Source organism: Herpailurus yagouaroundi, unplaced genomic scaffold, assembly GCF_014898765.1.
Source record: "Herpailurus yagouaroundi ecotype Mexico unplaced genomic scaffold, PumYag 164, whole genome shotgun sequence".
NCBI lineage: Eukaryota > Metazoa > Chordata > Mammalia > Carnivora > Felidae > Herpailurus > Herpailurus yagouaroundi.
Genome location: NW_024412405.1, coordinates 16598356 through 16616972, shown reverse-complemented (window position 1 = coordinate 16616972; position 18617 = coordinate 16598356). Strand labels below are relative to the sequence as shown.

The 18617-nt window shown below is 40.9% G+C and overlaps 1 protein-coding gene across 1 annotated transcript in view; it reads right to left on the bottom strand.

The window, feature by feature from the left end:
• Nucleotides 1-18617, bottom strand: part of DCT (dopachrome tautomerase) — a 35748-nt gene that overhangs the window by 12005 nt on the left and 5126 nt on the right. The window contains exons 2-6 of the mRNA XM_040487247.1: nucleotides 13859-14158; nucleotides 11917-12017; nucleotides 11617-11783; nucleotides 9199-9378; nucleotides 7398-7533 (exon numbers count right to left, since the gene is read on the bottom strand). Of these exons, the coding sequence (XP_040343181.1) occupies nucleotides 7398-7533; nucleotides 9199-9378; nucleotides 11617-11783; nucleotides 11917-12017; nucleotides 13859-14158 (884 nt within the window). The remainder of the gene's footprint in view (nucleotides 1-7397; nucleotides 7534-9198; nucleotides 9379-11616; nucleotides 11784-11916; nucleotides 12018-13858; nucleotides 14159-18617) is intronic.

The following is an 18617-nucleotide window of genomic DNA, read 5'->3' as shown; positions in this document are numbered from 1 at the left end:
ACGGGTTTACCCATATAAAGTATAGAGTTGAAAGGAATTTCTTCAGGTACCTTTTAGCTCCTGCCAAGTTCCAAAGCCAAACTATCTCCCAGACTGAGCGAATAGAAACCCTGCCACCCTGGGAGACCCAGCTCAAGCGGATGGCCAGCCACCAATACCTCGGCTCTCATAAAACTCACCAAGATGTTACACTACTTAAGAATTAGTGACTTTATCTGAGACGTTTAAAAATACATGTATTGTATAAATAAGTGTAGCATTTTAAAAACTGGAACATTTAATCATGATAAAACCAATGCCCTTTCTTTTCAAAAGCCAAGCAAAATTATTCTAACTTGCCCTTCACCAATTAGTGTTAATTCCTATTAACATGATCTAACAGGACTAAATGTCTTCAGCTATAATAAAAGCTATTGTGAAAGGATTAAATTAAGATTGTCTAAACTGACAAAAAGCAGATTGTAGCTAGAAGACTCAACACGGGGACATTTCTTTTCTTTTCTATAGCATTTTTTACATTTTATTTAAATCCAAGCTAGGCAACAAATACGTCATAATGGTCTCAGGAGAATTTAGTGATTCATCATGACATATGATGCCCAGTCTCATCCTGACAAGCGCCCTCCTCAATGCCCATCCCCGATTTAGTCCTGCCCCCACCCAACACCCCTCCAGCAACCCTCAGTTTGGTCTCTATATTTAAGCATCTCTATGGTCTGCCTCCTTCTCTGTTTTTATCTCATTTTTCCTTGAACTTGGGGAAATTTTTGAGTAGGAAACTTCTCTAAAGATCTCTGTTCAGCCACTTACTTGTTCATACACTCTTGTACACATTTTTTTAGCCTCTCTGACCTTTGTTTTCTCCATATTTAACATGAGGAGGGCAGTCTAGTACACACAGTTTTGTGAAGTTAGAGATTGTGTTTGCATGATGCCTCCTATAGAGACTGGCACATTAACAGATGCTTAGCAATGTAAACAGTCTCCTAACAAAACGTACCGAGCACCAACTTAGTGCCAGGTACTGTTCTAGACGCTGGGTGTGGTGTCAATGATCAAAGTGACTTCCCAGACCCTAGTGAAACCTAGAAACAACATTTTTGTATGAACAGAGAATTCGATTTACGGGACAACTAAAATGTCAGAAGAAGATGTGGTATTTTGTTACTGACTTACATAGAGAACAGATCGCTTTCACTAATTCTCTTATGAACCTTTAGTTGTTCTTTTTTGTCTTTCCAAAAGTCATTATCCTACAAGAGCAGATAGATCACAAAAGGAAACGTAAATTCATGAAAAGATTCTGAACTTCATTATGCAAATTAAAGCTCACTGAAATACCATTTTCACCTATCCCATTAGCAAAGATGAAAAAGTGGAATAGCACACTGGATTAATGAGAGAGAGTTGGGGAATTGCCACTCTGCTGCATAGCTGGTTGGAGGGAAAATTATTCAACCTTAAGGAGGGCCATTTGGCAATATCTAGTGACCTTTCAAATACACTTATTTTTTTTAAATTTTTTATTAAATGTATTTATTTTTGAGAGGCAGAGAGAGACAGAGTGCAAGCGGGGCAGGGGCAGAGAGAGAGGCAGACACAGAATCTGAAGCAGGCTCCTGGCTCTGAGCGGTCAGCGCAGAGACTGATGTGGGGCTCGAACCCATGAACTGTGAGATCACGACCTGAGCCGAAGTCGGACGCTTAACCGACTGAGCCACCCAAGCACCCCTCAAATACACTTATTTAATCTTTGACCTAGCAATTCTGTTCTCACTTACCCTACATGCTCATGCACTGTAGCATTGCTTGCAAAGCAAGAGACTAGAAACCACCTACATGCCCATCGATAAAAAGCTGGTGAAAAATTTCAGGATAAATCTGCACTGTAGAATACAATATAGTCATAAAAAAGGAATGAGAATGCCCTTCATAAATGGATACAGAAAAATTTAGAATAAGTATAAAAAAAGAAAAGGAAAGGAAAAAAAACACAAAAAAATGAATTCACAGAATGTTTATAGTATGCTACCATTCAGATAACATATTTGTATATTCATAAAATATATCTGGAAGAATAGGAAAAAATGATAATGGATAGCCTAGAGAGACTTCATTTCATTTCATGTCTTTTATATTTGAACCCCTTATGAGTATTATCTATTTTTAAATTTTTAAATGAAAACATTTAGGAAACTATGTAACAACCTAAAATGTGTGCATTATAATTGCAATTGTGCAAACATAGACTATGAGAGGAAATAAGCAGAAAATTGAGATGGAATTATGGACATGTAAAAACTTTTTTGCCAATATTTCTGTAACTATAAATCATTAGGAATCATAAGCTGTTAAAAAATTTAAAGTTGACATAAAACAACAATAATTTAAATACTCAAGGTATTAGCCTAATTATGATTTTTCTTTCATAAGAAAGATAAATTAAATGGATCCATTTTTAAGTGCTTCACTCTTGGGAAGAGAGAAGCAAAATGTCCTATATACATCTTTTTAAAATTTTTAACTAGGGGCACCTAGGTGGCTCAGTCAGTTGGGCAGTTAGGCATCTGCCTTTGGCTCAGGTCATGATCTCACAGTTGGTGAGTTCGAGCCCTGCATCGGGCTCTGTGCTGTCAGCGCAGAGCCTGCTTTGGTTCATCTGTCTCCTTCTCTCTCTCTCCCCCTCCCTTGCTCCTGCTTGCTGTTTCTCTTAAAGAATAAATAAACATTAAACATTTTTAATAAAAATAAATTAAATTAAATTACCTTTTTAACTAAACACATACTAACTTAGAAACATTTTATACTTGTTATGACCTATTGATTAGGTCATGATGACCTAATTAATGACCCATTAATAAGGGAATTAACTTCATGCAGTCCATTAGATTTTTGTTTGCGGAAACTCATTTTCTCTTTTCTTGCTTTATATTCCTAAATTAATGGAGCTATCTTATGCAACCATTACTCACTGTTAAGAAACGCAAATGATGATAAGACTACTTATACATCTTATCCCCTGTAGAATTTTCAGTGTATAAGGTGACAAACACATGAGCTGTGCAGTGAGTATTGTATGTGCAACCTATGAATCCCCCAGCCACTTGAAATTGAAAGTATTAGTGCTTGCCAAATGTACCTTTCTAAAAGGATAACATCTGAATGCAGCCCTACGAATAATAGCTTTGAAATTGGGAAGAAAATGTTAAGTCTCTGACATAGTTTCTTTCTTGGCAAGTAACTCAGCTACTTAACTTTAGGGTCTATTGGATTTCCTCCCTCCCCACCCCGCCGCTTAGATAATATCTAAATTCAGTATTGAAGACAGCACTACTTAGCATTTCCGTGACCTAATCTTATTTTCCATGATAAATGTGTGCATTTCCGTCAATTACCTTATAAATTATTAGAACTTCAGAGACTGATTCAGAGTTTTTTCCTGTATTTTAACATTATATCTTTTACTCATTATTGTGATCACATACAACTTTGTACCTCTCTTGCTTGAAGAGATTTCATGAAAATAATTTTAATAAGTGTGGTATGCAATATATTTGCATAAATTGCCTCATGAATTTGAAATTCTAGAAGCTATCACTCTTTTAATTGAAATGCTTTAACCTGGATCTCAATATGTGAACAAATTATTTAAGGCTGAATTGGCTTCAACATGAAACCCTAGGTAAGTAGCCTAAAGAAACTGTGAGTTCTGGAACTCATGCCCAAACATTATTCCTTCCGTGCCTGCAAAGAGAGGCTTTGGCTTTCTGTCTATTTACATGCACATGACAACACATACCAAAGAAAAACAGAATTTTAAATATTAAAGGTAGTAAAAGTAATGAAGATAAGGATGATTAAACATCTAGTAACTTTGAGCTACATGTAAGTCACAGAATTAGAATCCCTCATCCATAAAGCCATAATGTGAGCTCCCAGCTAGAGCAGGAATGAAACAGACTAAGGAGACAGTCTTACAGAGAAGGGACATTTAATTCCTTAGAGCAGGAGTTGGCGAACTAAAAGCCTGTAGGCCAAATGAAGTTCACCACCTGTTTTTTAAATAAAGTTTTATTAGAACACCACACTCATTCATGTACTGTCTATGGCTGCTTTCACACTACAGTGGCAGGGGTGAAGTAGTTACAACAGAGATCATTTGGCCTGCAAACCCTAAAACATGTGTTATCGATAGGGCCATTCACAGAAAAGTGAATGAAGCCCTACATGCTTACTAGGCATCCTCCAAAGAGGGAGATAAGAGGTAACAATCCTTGAAACTTAGGATGCTGAAAAGCAAATTACCAGCATCGCCTTTATTTCCTTTACTAGGAGAGAAAGGTCATGTGGGGGTGTATAATCCGTAATCAGTCAGAAGATTCTACTGTTCTCCCCCTAACATTTTGGAGTACTGGGTAAGGAGTGGTGTCGCATTTTTCCTCATGAATAGGGACAGTGTGTATGCATTATATTGTTGAAAACGTATGCTCTATAAAATCTTATTTAGAGAAATACAGGATTGGTAACGAGATGTGAAGTTATATACCAGGGAAGGGAGACACAAGAACTCTTTGGCATAGGCTGATGGCTGAGACAAGAGCCAGAAAAATGATGTGAAATATGAAGTCAGAACCCATGAATGAGGCAAGCATCCTACAGAAGAGCGAAGACAGCTGTGGAGGCTTTAAACAGAAGCCCCCACCTTGCTGGAGGTTGGGACTAAGAGTCCACATTTCTGATGACCCCTTTGTGTTTTCCTACACACCAATATGAGGGCAGAAATGCTTTTTGGGAAAAAGAAACAGCTCCATCTACTGCTCTGTATCCAGATCTCCTATAACTCACCCTTGCCAGGAGTTCATCCATCCGGGAGCCCAGAAAGCTATCTAGACCCTCACGCCATCATGCAAGCTTAGAGCATTGTGAGCTATACCTTTACCCTCCTTTATATCTCCTTTTTTTTTTGTACCTTGGGTGGAGTAAAAATAATAAATCACCTCTGAAATAACTCTGACTTTGTGCTTGTCAGTAAAATTGCCTTAGGGCACAACTGTCTGCTATGGAGAACAAGATAAAAAACCTTAATTAAGGTTTAGCAATTCAAAGCCAACATATAGTTCTCTAATTCTTTCCCAGCAACAACCATGAAACACATTGTTATTTTACGATAACTGCTGTGTTGTACTTGGCAGTTTCTAAAGCAGCTTCATATTATTCTAATCTATTAAGTGTTGCATTAATGAGCACACCCTCCTCCGACACCAGATCGAGCCCCGTGACCTGCACTTTGCAGAGTGCTCCATATAATTCAGTAAGACTCCCAAGGTTGCACAATTCAGGACTAAAGACAACTTACTTGACTTACAATCCATTGTTCTTTTTGACTATGCCATGTGGCCTTCCAGGAGTCCAGAAAAACAAACTGCTATCAACTGATGGTTTCAGGATACACTGTGATATGGACTGAATTACGGCCCCCTCAAATTCATACGTTGAAGCTCTAACCCCCAATGTGACTGTATTCAGAGATGGGACCGATAAACAGGTAATTAGCGTTAAATAAGGTCATATGTGTGGGGCCCTGAGAGGATGGGACTGGTGTTCCTATAAGAAGAAACACTAGAGAGCTCACTGCCTCTCTTTCCACTTAAGTACACATCACCAAAAGGCAGTGGTCTATAAGCCAGGAAGAGAGCTTTCACCAGGAACCAAATCATTCAGCACCTTGAACTTGAACTTTCAGCCTCCAGAACTCAGCAACCTGAGCTGGCTAAGACCCATTGTTTTTTTTTATTTTTAAATTTTTTTTTTCAACGTTTATTTATTTTTGGGACAGAGAGAGACAGAGCATGAAAGGGCGAGGGGCAGAGAGAGAGGGAGACACAGAATCGGAAACAGGCTCCAGGCTCTGAGCCATCAGCCCAGAGCCCGACGCGGGGCTCGAACTCCCGGACCGCGAGATCGTGACCTGGCTGAAGTCGGACGCTTAACCGACTGCGCCACCCAGGCGCCCCAAGACCCATTGTTAATTAAGATTAATACTAAGGTGAGAAAAACTCTAGGAAAAAAATAACATAAAGTTATTGCTACAACATACAATCTATACTAGATAAGAGTTTAAATTCAAAGCACTGGCAAAATAAAAAAGGAACGGTGGTGAAATTTCTTCTTCTAATTGCTTAGAAACTCTCTCTCCAGGACACACAACCCTGAAGACGGGGTTAAAATAGTAGATGGTCAGTTAAGTATCTGTAAAGCAGAGACACTGCTTTAGGGGTTCAGCAGCTGAGATACAAATGTTTAAGATGTCTAAAGCTTCTACACCAACGCTGGCAAGCTGTACTTGAGGGGCGGAAAAGCAGCCTCTGGACAACCTGGAGCTGACCTGGCACTATCAGAGAGGCCCGGGTGTTCTGCCGAAGGTAGAACAATCATGGGACATCAACATCAGACAAAGTCACCCTGTGACCCTCCGTGATGGATCAGGACAAAACCAAGGCAATTCTGCACCAGCGTCGGAGTGCAGACAAAAGTGAACAGTGTCCAAACCGCAAAATACCTAACATGAACTTCAGCCCTTTCCTGGCTAATACGAGCGACTACCACTGCTCTCTCAATTACTAAAAATTGTTGGGAGGGGCGCCTGGGTGGCTCAGTGGGTTAAGCTTCCGACTTCAGCTCAGGTCACGATCTCGTGGTCCGTGAGTTCGAGTCCCGCGTCAGCTCCGGGCTGATGGCTCAGAGCCTGGAGCCTGCTTCCGATTCTGTGTCTCCCTCTCTCTCTGCCCCTCCCCCATTCATGCTCTGTTTCTCTCTGTCTCAAAAATAATAAAATAAACATTAAAAAAAAAGAATAGTTTAAAAAAAAAAGGAGCAGCTCATTTATAGGCAGAATGCTTTGCAAAATCAGGGGGCCCAGGACCAAACGCCAAACAGGGCCGTGGACTTGTGTGCTGCTCCGAAGTTGCCAAGTGGTTGGGTTCCATGCAAGGGTCATGGTGGTCCCACCGTTCATCTTCAACACCACTCATCTGATCATTGAAAAATTATTTCCATTTTACTAATTTATTATATAAATTATGCTAAATTGTGATATGATTTATAATATCATTATGCTAACTTATGAATCCACCTCTGGACTATAAACTCCTGTCTGGGGTCATTCCAAAGCTAATCATCTCTAAAGCATGGGTTTCTAAAGAGGGGACTTTAAATGCCATATAACCACCTGTGTGGTGTAGAGTAAAATGAATTCACATATGAATACATCCCAATGTTCACACAGAGAAAACACACACACACACACACACACACGAAACCTTAATCTTTCTGAGAAGCAAATACATGCAACATATTATCTAGAAAATTTTCCATCTATTCTGAGCCTTTGAACATACCACAAAAATGGGATCATTGGCAGCAGAGTGTGGCAAAGCGCTTGTCCCGTTCAAGAAGGAATGAACCAAGTTATGCAGGCTCATCATTTGAGAGTCCAGGATCCCGTTTGCTTTATCAAACCCTTCCAGGGCATTCCTGAGAGAAATCAATATGTCAGCAACGAGAGTCACGATTGATAAAGGTCTCTTTTTATCGTTTCCAACCTAAATAATAGTCTTCTAATTTGAGATGGGGCAGGGAAAGGGGAAGCTCTGTCACAGCTCATTAACTGCAACTTAGTCCCAACCTTTAATAATGATCTTAATAAGGGGAGGGAACTCTTGATCACTGCTACTACTGCACTGCTCAGTGGGATTACACCCCTTTTATGTGTACTGTATGACCAATTTTTACCTTCATATCTGTGTCCCATGCCAGGCTATGAACTCTTAGAAGACACAGACTGTGTTTTCTTGTGATTTTGATTGCCAGGGATCAATACCATGCCTAGCACATGGCCAGTGATCAGAAATATTTTTTGAATTAATATAAACTCTTATATTCCCATTTCTCAACTAAACAGACCTCTGGCTTGAGAGTGAGAAATAAGTATGGATGTAAATAATATTTTAAACAAAGATGAATAGGGCTTCAAAAAGGCATGATGGATAGATTCATGGTCTGTGATCAGTTATATTCAGCCTTTGAAACATAACTCCAAATTTTTCTTACCCTTGTCTTTTTCCCCTCCCCATTTTGCAGGAAATTCAAATTGTCTTCATCCTAACTCAAGGATCCTCAGATTTAAGTGTACATGGGAATCACTGAAGAAAAACACATATTTCATGCCCCACTTTCAGAGTTTCTGGTTCAGTTGGTGTGGGCTGGGTTTCACAATCTCTCTTTCCAACCAGCTCCCAAATGATGCCCATTATGGTGGTCTAGGCACCACACCTTGATAACCACTCCTTTAACTCAAATCTATAAAGGTTACACTCCATTTCAACAGCATGTTTACTACAGGAAAAAAATGAATGCATACTCTTTCTCAAACCGTCTTAGGTGTCAGCCTTTACATGACCTTGGACACTACTTGAGGTCTGTGTCTAATGCCAATGCAGATTCTGAGCTCTGTTGCACTTAGCACAGCCTCTGCGTTTACATTCAGTTTACTCCTGTCCAGCCCCAAATAACACATCGGTTGTATAATTTACACACAGTTAGAGAGACTCTGGTTTGGAAGACCATGAATCTATCCACCGTGCCTTTTTGGAGCCCCATTCATCTTTGTTTAAAATCTTATTTGCATCCGTACTTATTCCTTACAATTCTTAAAGTCTTTTTAGAGGGAGAGAATTATTAGTTGGCCTTTAAATTTCAAGTATTGTAATGTCATTGCTGTGCTATAATTTGAGTTGAATTTAGTCTGTAATACTCCTCGGAGATCTTAGACCTCACTGTTACGGTCTATGGCTGATAAATTTAAAAGAAAAGAAAAAGAGCACGAGCAAATGTTTTTAAATACTGTATTTAATGAAGTTCCCTGGTTCTGAAGACAGTGCTTATATATGTGCCATAATTAGAAATACAAAAGATGGTTTTGAATAGCTAAGTTAGAAGATATTAAAACCACACTACCCATTAGAGTGGGTGGATGATGAGTTTCCTAACAGTGGCTCCTTGTTATCCTTGCTCATCAAGCCCTTACTTAGCTTTGTAAATGACTCCCAACACTGGATTTCCTTCCAGTTCATTACAACCACAGGCATGAAAATCTAAAATATTGTAAACTGCCAGTCTAACAGAGCTCAGAGCACCAACCTGAAGCTGAAGGTAGAGTTCTGGAAGAAAGGGGGATTGTCAAACTTCTTGAGAGACAGACAATCTTGTACGTCTTTTAAAGTTGGCAATTTCTCACTGTTTCTTCCCACTTGATTTCTTCTCAACAGACCTTCGGAGGTTCCGTTACACAGGGTGACCCGGCGGTTATAATCATCTAGGCTAAGGGTTGTAAGGAGAGTGAAAATAGTATGTTTTAATTTGTGGCTACTATCGTAACTTTGGGCCAAGCAAACCAAGCAAAAACTTAGTCATAATAAAATCTTATTATAGTTACCTTACAAGGGTCAAAAATATGTGGTAAAAGTACTATCTCCAAAAGTAATTATGTATTAAAGAGTTTCAAAAAACCAGATGCATAAAATATGCATATATATATGAAGATAAAGTACCATTCCGTTGGAAAGTAAGAAAGTTTATAAGCAAGATGGTGACTCCTAGGAGGTGCATTTGAATGATGAGTAACTGAAGAGAGAGCAGGGTGACCTGTTTTATACCCAGCTAAGCTAGTGTTGGCAGAAATGGCCGCGTAAGGCTAGGAGAACATTTTAGGCAAACTGAAGGCAAATGAAGGGCACTGGAGTAAAAACAGACAAAACTAGGTAGAGGAGAGATATTAAGAAAAAAGTTGCATGAGAAAGTGTTCCAAGATGGCAGGGATAGCTATGTGGTAAACACAGAGGCTGAGAAGGTTCCACACCCATAAAAGATTACACTTTACAAGTTTGTTGTGGCCTAGAATTCCACCAGTAGAGCATTATTTCACTGCAGGAGATAAAATATCAAAGATGTTTCTGTGTGGGTTTTAATGGGTAAGGGGATAGTCCTGGGTCTGTGAGAATAGAATCAGTGCACACATGAGGATGAAAGAGGCCAGTACCAAAAAACAAGGCAGAAAGGCCTCCAAGGCAGCATTTCCCAAGTGTGTGCCAGTGACACAGTCTGTGAAGTAAGTGTGTCAGAGTTGGGTGAGTTTAGGCTCCCTCTAAGAGTACACTTCCATAGGAAAGTCTCGGAGATGTTCTAAAATGTAAAACCTTTGTAACTCAGCATTCCTTAAATGTGTTTGATTGGACCACCTATTAATTCCCCAAGGAGCTATGAGAAATGGGGCTTTATGGGAGGGATTATGGCATCATGTCAAAAAGCACTTCTTACATCCCTGCATGTTGTAGGGCACTCTCCACAGGGCTGCAGGAAAAGCTCAGAATGGAGGAGACAGGATCCCTGCCAGCTTGACCTGCACCCCTGCAGACACATGCACACCCACACTGGGGGCGTTGACAAGGAAGCTCGATGCCATGGAGCAGGAGAAAGACACGGGGGGGGGGGGGGAGCTAGAGCAGTCTGGTTAAAAACAGGAGGATTTGGAGGAAACTGGTGAATAAAGGAAAAAGAAGAGCCTTGTGGGGAATTTTTCCTGAGATGTGTGCCAGGGAAAAGAAACCAGTCTAAGGGATCATGCAGGACAGGGTTCCCCATGGGCGGCAGGTTGCTCATCTGCTTATGTGTTCTTCAGTATTTCAGAGATCATTCTCCTCTGCCCCATCCCTGGTCCCTCTCAGCTCACCATCGCCCGATGGTCCAGCCATACCAGACTGCTTCCAGAGACTTCTATAGTTTCATACATAATGTTCCCTCCACCTGGGACACACTCACCACCCCACCCTACATCTGCTTAAGGTCTGTGCCTCCGCATCTTAGAGGATTTCCCTGCCTCTCTTCTTGGCTTTCCACTTACACCTATCATGATACTTTTCACGCTGTTGTGTAATTTGTTTACACACGATCTGCCTTTGTAAACATAAAACCATAGTCAAAAGGGAAGCTCTTTTATCCATCCTTGTATTGCCAGTACTATTTCGCTGCTTGGAATATGATCAGTGCTTAAGAATGTTTGGCTGAATGCAGAAACTACTTCTAATTTTAAAACAGTCGATCTAGGGGCGCCTGGGGTGGGGGGGCTCCGTTGGTTGAGCATCTGACTCTTGATTTGGGCCTGGGTCATGATCTCACAGTTCGTGGGATTGAGCCTCGCATCTGGCTTTGCGCCGACAGTGTGGAACCTGCTTTGGGTTCTATCTCTCCCTCTGGGCCTCTCTCCTGCTCGTGCTCTCCCTCTTTCTCTCACTCTCAAAATAAATAAACATTAAAAAAAAAAGAAGAAAACACTTGATCTAGAAATTATGACCAAGCACATTCAATTCCATACCTGCATTTTTTTTTTATTAAGGGGCTTAGAATTTTTAAAAATCCTACCTCCTTCAGGAAAATAATTTTCAGCAACACGGAAACAGAACTCAACACACATTAGAAATAGAAATATAAAGTACCTCTCCATCTCTCAGACACAAGAAAATGTGGTCTCTGTATTTCCATTGCAGGTATATATGCCATTACCTATCACAGATAACTTCCCAGGTGGAGAATCTTGAGTTCTGACTAATTAGAGTTGGATCATCTTGTCTTGCTGCCCCAAACAGCTGGTCTGTGCACACGTCACACTCGTTCTTTCCAGTGGCAAAGTTCCAGTAGGGCAAAGCAAAGGACTCGTTGCCAATAAGGCGCTAAAAGCAAAGGGCAAGCCTAGTTATTTAACTCATAATATCAAATACAACAAGAAAGAATGGAAAGCAAAGACTGTTATGGGTCTTGACCAAATGCAAAATTAAAAGTACCCAATGCATAGTTTTGACCAACCTGGAGATCCCTTTCCAGCCACAGCAAATGGTATCGGTGCCAGGTAACGAAGGCGGGTCCTTGGTGTGAGAAGTCTATGGCCTTGTATGGGCGCCCTGGTCCTAAAGCAATTGGGAAACATGCTAAAGATCGTGGAATAGAATTTTTCAAATGTCAAACCCTTACCCCATTGGGATGGGTCTACAGAGCCAATAAGTCCATGCTGTTTTAATTGAAAAAATTGTTTGGTTTGTCATTTATCCCTCTGAAAGCAACAACAGCAACAACAGAACAATTTCGGAAGCAACTAACACTTTTAGGATAAATTCTTCTTCATCTCTCAGAAGTTTGATTGTCAACAGAGATCGAGAGAAATTCAGGTCACTTTCAGCTTTGAGAGCCCTGACATATATTTAATTTTTAAGCAACATTTCATTAAGATGAAATAAAGGTATCCAAAGGAATAGACCACGAAGCCCTCAATGAAATACGTTTTCAAAAGACATTTATCAACCTGTTCCTTATAAATGCACACATTCATAAGCGAGGGATTAATTAATAGTAAAGTAACTTCAACTGCACTTAGTCCTAATTCAGGCATTTATGAAACTGGGAAGAACTTTCCGTCCTTTTGGGTTTTGCCTCAGCCATTGATCAGTTAAAACCACTAGCTGACAAGCATGGTCGCCAAGACTAGAAGAGAGAGAAATACATCCAAACCAATTTGGCTGGCCATTGGAACTGCCAATTGTAGTGAAAAGCCGTGGGCAATTTAATGAGCTCCTTACTGCCTGTTCTATGCTTCTTCGTCTTTCATAACAGCTTTTAGTGGTTATGTAGAAACTTTAGCTAACTTTAGTTCTTTTTCAAAGTGCCTATCATAACTTCAGAAAGCTGAACAGACACAAATATAAATTTAATTCCTGGATCCAACCAGAAATTATAGTCTTCTGTCCCTCCAGAGAGACTACTCTTTCATAAAGCAAAAATTCCTCAGAGTGATGACAGGAAAACGACACAGGTTTAGAGCCAGAAGAGCCTCCTTATCTATCGATAAAGAAAGACAAATGCTTACCCGAGAGCAGGATTTTCAAGGACTCACACTGAGGAAAGAATGGTTGTCACGGATGATGGCTACATCATCCTTTTTAAGTGTTTCAATTCAGAACGCAGTTTAATATTCCCCAAACTAATGACGCAAAATCCAGCAATAGGGAACCAGTGATAAACCCAAAGACAGGCAATTCCCATGGGAATCTGACTATGCAAAGTGAACTTGATGTCTTCATGTGCCCTGACCCTAACCAGGGACCCCAAAAGTGGGGGTGATAGGTAGAGCCAATGTTTCAGAACTGCACCGAGCAGAACTCAGAATGGATTCACAACCCCCTGGAATGTACTGATGTCTGCGGCATTCACTGACTCAATCCCAGCTGGAGTACACCATATTATGGGCACCATGAATGATGAGGATCTGAAAGTCTAAAGAGTAACACATGCGAGTTTAATGAAACGCACTCTCTCCACACACTCTAATTCTGCACAGAGAAGCGTCATGTGCTTTAGCACATGTTCAGTTAATTCCTCTAATTTGAAGAAAAAGGTCAGAGAGGGCTTCCATGGCCAGATTTAGAATGTTTTCTTCTGGAATCAAAAGGAATTTGCCTCCTCCGCTCCACCAACTCTTGCCTTTGAGGGGAAATAGCTTCACAGAGGAGAGTTTAGACTTTGAACCCAAAACACGAACTCCAGGAGAAAACGTTTTCGAAAGTCAGCCAACGTACTGGTAGAAACTGCTCCATCCCAACTTCGGGCAGCATTTTGATAATCTGATGACTTTCATAAGCCTAACCCTTCCCTAAAGGTTGTTCTCTTGTTAATTCACCTGCCTGATTACTTCCCGCCCACCCACCCCCAGCCCCAAACCTATAGGAATATACCCTAAGCTAAGGGGAAAACCCACCTAATAATGTATCTCTCACAGAGTAATAATGGAGCCACACAAAGAAATCATAAATGCTGGAGTTGGCGATCTGTGGCTGGGTCCCGTTGGGCCCCAGGAGGCCGAGCCAGTGTTGTGTGGTGATCACATAGTCAGGGTGTGTGGTGTTCTTTGCGAGGTCTAAGGCGTCCAAGAATTGCTCTCTCTCCTGAAGAGTCAAGGAATGGATATTCTTCCGAACAACAAGGGGTTTCCTTTCGTTGCAATCATGGCCGGTCCAGCCAAACCTGCAGAATCCACAGTGGTACCCATAAAAATGTCCTGGTTTATATTCAAAAGAAAAAAAGAAAAAGGAGAGACAGAAGAGGAAGTCAGTTTATGTAACATGGAAGAAATTTCGGAATCTGAACACTGGGATAGTGAGGAGAAACTGAAGGTGTTTACAAGAAGGCAAGGAAAACCGATTTCCTTCCCTTATTCTCCTCTTGAAATGTTGCTATCTCCAAGTGAACCGAGTGCTAGAGAGTTTTGTAGAAATAGCCCCCGCAGGGGCGCCTGGGTGGCTCAGTCAGTTAAGCCTCTGACTCTTGGTTTCGTCTCAGGTCATGATCTCACGGTTGGTGAGTTCAAGCCCCAAGTGGGGCTCTGTGCCCTGACATCGTGGAGCCTGCTTGGGATTCTGTCTCTTCCTCTCCCCGTCTCACATGCGTGCTCGTGCACCCTCTCTCTCTCTCTCTCTCAAAACAAACAAACAAAAAGAAATACTCCCAGCAAAGAAACAGAATATGAAAGGTGTCACATGCTGTTACAGGTGGACTGTGTCCCTTCAAAATCCATAAGTTGAAGTCCTCACCCCCAGTTCCTCAGTGATGACTGTATTTGGAGCTAGAGTCTCCAAAGAGGTAATTAAGTTAAAATGAGGTCATTAGGTGGCCCCTATTCCAACACGACTAGTGTCCTTGTAAGAAGAGGAAATTCAGACGGCAATAGGTACAGAGAGACCATATGAAGACACAGGGAGAAGACAGCTGCGTACAAAACAGGAGAGAGACCTCAGAAGAATCTAACCCTGACAACGCCTGGGGCTTTGGGCCTCCAGACAGCAGGACGGTGAGTTTCTGTTTGCCACCCAGTCCGTGGCACTCTGTTACTGCAGTCCTAACAAACTAATACACATGTGCCACCTTCCAAGCTCTCCTTCCTCTCATGCAGGCGTTCCCCCCCCCCCGCGTCCCCCCCACGCCCCCACCCCCAGGCTGCACAGCCATCTCCGACATGCACGCTACTGAACCCCGCCTTACACGTGCACGCTGCTGAGCCCCGCTATCCTGTGGCACACACAGATGGGCCGACCCAGAGTGGTTCACTGATTTAGAGAAGGAAGGAATATGTAGTCACATACACCAAGCTCAGGGCAGAACCCAAATAAATAAGCTGGTTGCCAGGAACTCAGGTGAAATCTAACATTAACAAAGCTGGTTTATTTCACAAAGGAGACAGAGTTAAGACAAAATCAATGGAGGCTGGCAGGTCATAAAGGTGAATTAGCTGCCATGATATCGAGAAGTGCAAATCACTGCAGGGCTCCCCGTCTGTGGCACAAATGTCTCTGCTTTATCAACCCAGGGAATGAGTACTAGTCCTATGAGCTAAAGAGTTTTCTGATCAGCATCTACAGTTGAAATTATTTCAGCTTGTTCTTGACTTTGCCCTTTTTAGCCTCGATTATTGCCTTTGGTATGACCAACACCTCATTCCCTAGGTGGTGGTAAATTAGAGGGTAAATGTTGTAATATTTCTGGAGCAAAATGTTGAAGCAAAAGGGGATCATAATGCTTATCTCCCAGGGCATTAGAGGGGTTAGAGAAAGCATTAATGTGGGAGACCAACTCTGCTCCCCTGCCCCTCCTCCCCCTCCTCTTTCCCCTACTCCTCCTCTCCTCCTATTCCCTGTCCTCCCAGACCTTTTTACTTGCTTCCCGTTCTACCTGCAGCACTTTTCCCTCATCATCTCTTTAAATTCCTCTTTGCCTGGTTACCTACTACTGGTTTCAGCCTCACAGCGGGTGGTCTACGAGGTCATCCTTGACTCTACATGTCAAGGTCAGATGTTTCTGCACTGAGCAACCCTGGTGCCACATATTCCCCTTTCATTGCATTTATCACAATTATTGACTTGCTTCAGAGACAGGCAGCTGGAAGGCAGTTATCCTGCTGTCTAAGCCTGTGGCTGGCCTTGTACAAAATGACTGTTGAAGAAATAAGAAAAATATAAAGCCAAATTATCACAACGTACACTTTAAAAACCATACACTTTCGGGCACCTGGGTGGCTCAGTCAGTTGAGCGTCCAACTCTTGATTTCAGCTCAGGTCATGATCCCAGGGTTGTGGGATTGAGCCCTCTTTGGTCTCCACGCTCAGTGTGGAGTCTGCTTAAGATTCTCCCCCACTCCTCTATCTCTTTCTTTCTCTCTCTCTGCCCCCTCCCCAGCTCACGCTTTTTCTCTCCATAAAATAAAATAAAACAAAATAAAATAAAACAGAATGAAATAAAATGAAAATTGTACACTTTTATTTGTAGTCATATCTCAATAAAGTTGAATTTCTTTTGAAAAATAATTAAAAACAAAAGCGTATGAAGCATGTAGTAAATAATCCAATACAAATAAAATTTCTTCTTCCTCTTTCTCCCTATCCTTCTGGATTAAAAGGAAAAGCAAGCCCGGTAAATCATTTGGATGAACTATAAATACCAAAACAGAGGTAAGTAAAAAATATTATGACCATAGTAGAGACAGGATTATTTGAATTTCTAAAGAAAAAGAAAAATTTACAATAGCATGAAACAAAATGATTAGCACTTGTGCTGCATAAGAAAAAAATGCACAGGCCTCCTTTTCTATTAACCCAATGGATTTTTTAATGTTTACTTATTTTTGAGAGACAGAGAGTGCAAGTGGGGGAAGGGCAGAGAGAGACGGAGACAGGCTCCAAAACAGGCTCTGTGACCTGAGCCGAAGTCTGACAGTTAACCACTGAGCCACCCAGGTGCCCCTACACAATGCATTTTTTGATGGTTAAAGAAAATGTTGTTAAAAATATTATAAGTAGGCAGAATTTCTTAAGGTAATTTATTTGGGTTCTATGCTCCTTGTAACATACAAAATATCCTGTCTATACTCGCATAGTTCAGTTATCTGTATGTTTTAACACTGTATGAGAACATAAATAAAAAATACTAAAAAGAAAAAATCCTACTAGTCCCAAGACCAAAACATGTTTTTGAATGGTTTCAATTAAATTTACAAGTTAAATTTACATTGTCAAGTGAAGTTAAAGTTTACACGGATTACTAGAGTGAAGCTCTTAAATACAAATTACTTATAAATATTTATTGAGCAACTAGTATAGTCCCAGATGCTAAACAACATATTCCAGGGTTATTTTCCCCTAGGGTACCTACTAAAACTGTAGCTCTGTTTCAAAACACCTTTGATTAAAACGTATCACTTTCTCTGGCAACACTCACAGGATTAGAGTATCTTTTGAGGAGTGAATGAAAAAACTGCATCCAAAAAATACTAAATACCCAACTTTCCAGCTATTTCCCTATAGGCAGATGATTGGAGATGAATATGTAGTCACAGCTTTACAATAGGAGAGTGAGTCCCTCCTTCAAAATGCTAAGGAATAACACACCTAAATTTTCTAATAATTCAAGACATTTCTACATTTAAATGCGTAAAACTTGTCTTTGAGTTTTATTGAAATTGAGTAATTCATAACTTATGCCATGAGTTGTAATATTCCTGCACTTCCCTTACCACAGTTATTTTTGGTTGCTAGAAACAAAATTATCAATAACTAATTATCTCCCCCATTTTTCATTCAACAGATAATTTATTAACACCTACTCCCTAAAGGGCAGGCAGAACTCAGCATGCCTCTCTCTGGGCTCCCAACTTGGTATGTTCAGAGAAGCTGCCATGCTTTGTAACTTTGGACTCAACTTCTCCAGACCTGTCATACTGGGATAAGAGCTCTACTTCATAGAGTTCTTATGGGAAACAAGCATGTTAATATATCGAGCACTTAGAACAGTGCCTGCTACAGAGTAAGTTCTATATTAAGTGTCATTATTAGTAGATGCCACTTAACAAGCAGTATTGGAACTATTTGTCTTCCTGTCTGTCTTCTCCATCCGCTACACTACGGGCACCTTCAAAATCATGTTGGGTTTTCTTCCCTCTTTGTACCTGAAGGGTCTAGCATAACTGGGGCTACATAAACATCAGTTGGGCGGGTAATGAATGAATCAATGAGTAATTGCATAAAAAGCATTGGGCACTAAGAGATACAAATGCAAATAAGGTACAATGCCACCATTCAGGAGATGAAGGACATTGGGGGGGATGGGCTAAATGGGTGGGGGGTATTAAGGAGCGCACTTGGGATGAGCACTGGGTATCGTACGTAAGTGATGAATCACTGGTCGGACTCCTGAAACCAATACTACGCTGTATGTTAACTGATTTGAATTTAAACAAAAACTTGGAATAAGTAAATAATAAAACAGAGGGGGGAAAAAGAGGAAGGACGTGTGCGCAGTGAAACACCAACGCAAGTCTAACTACGGGAAAAGTGAAAACGGAGGAACAACCCAAACACCACAGAACACAAAAGACAAAATGATGAATTCTGACTCAGGAGACCAGAGCTGTTTCACAATTATGTTGAGCAAAGACGTTGCTTATTACAAAGCCATACTTGCCTCTGAAA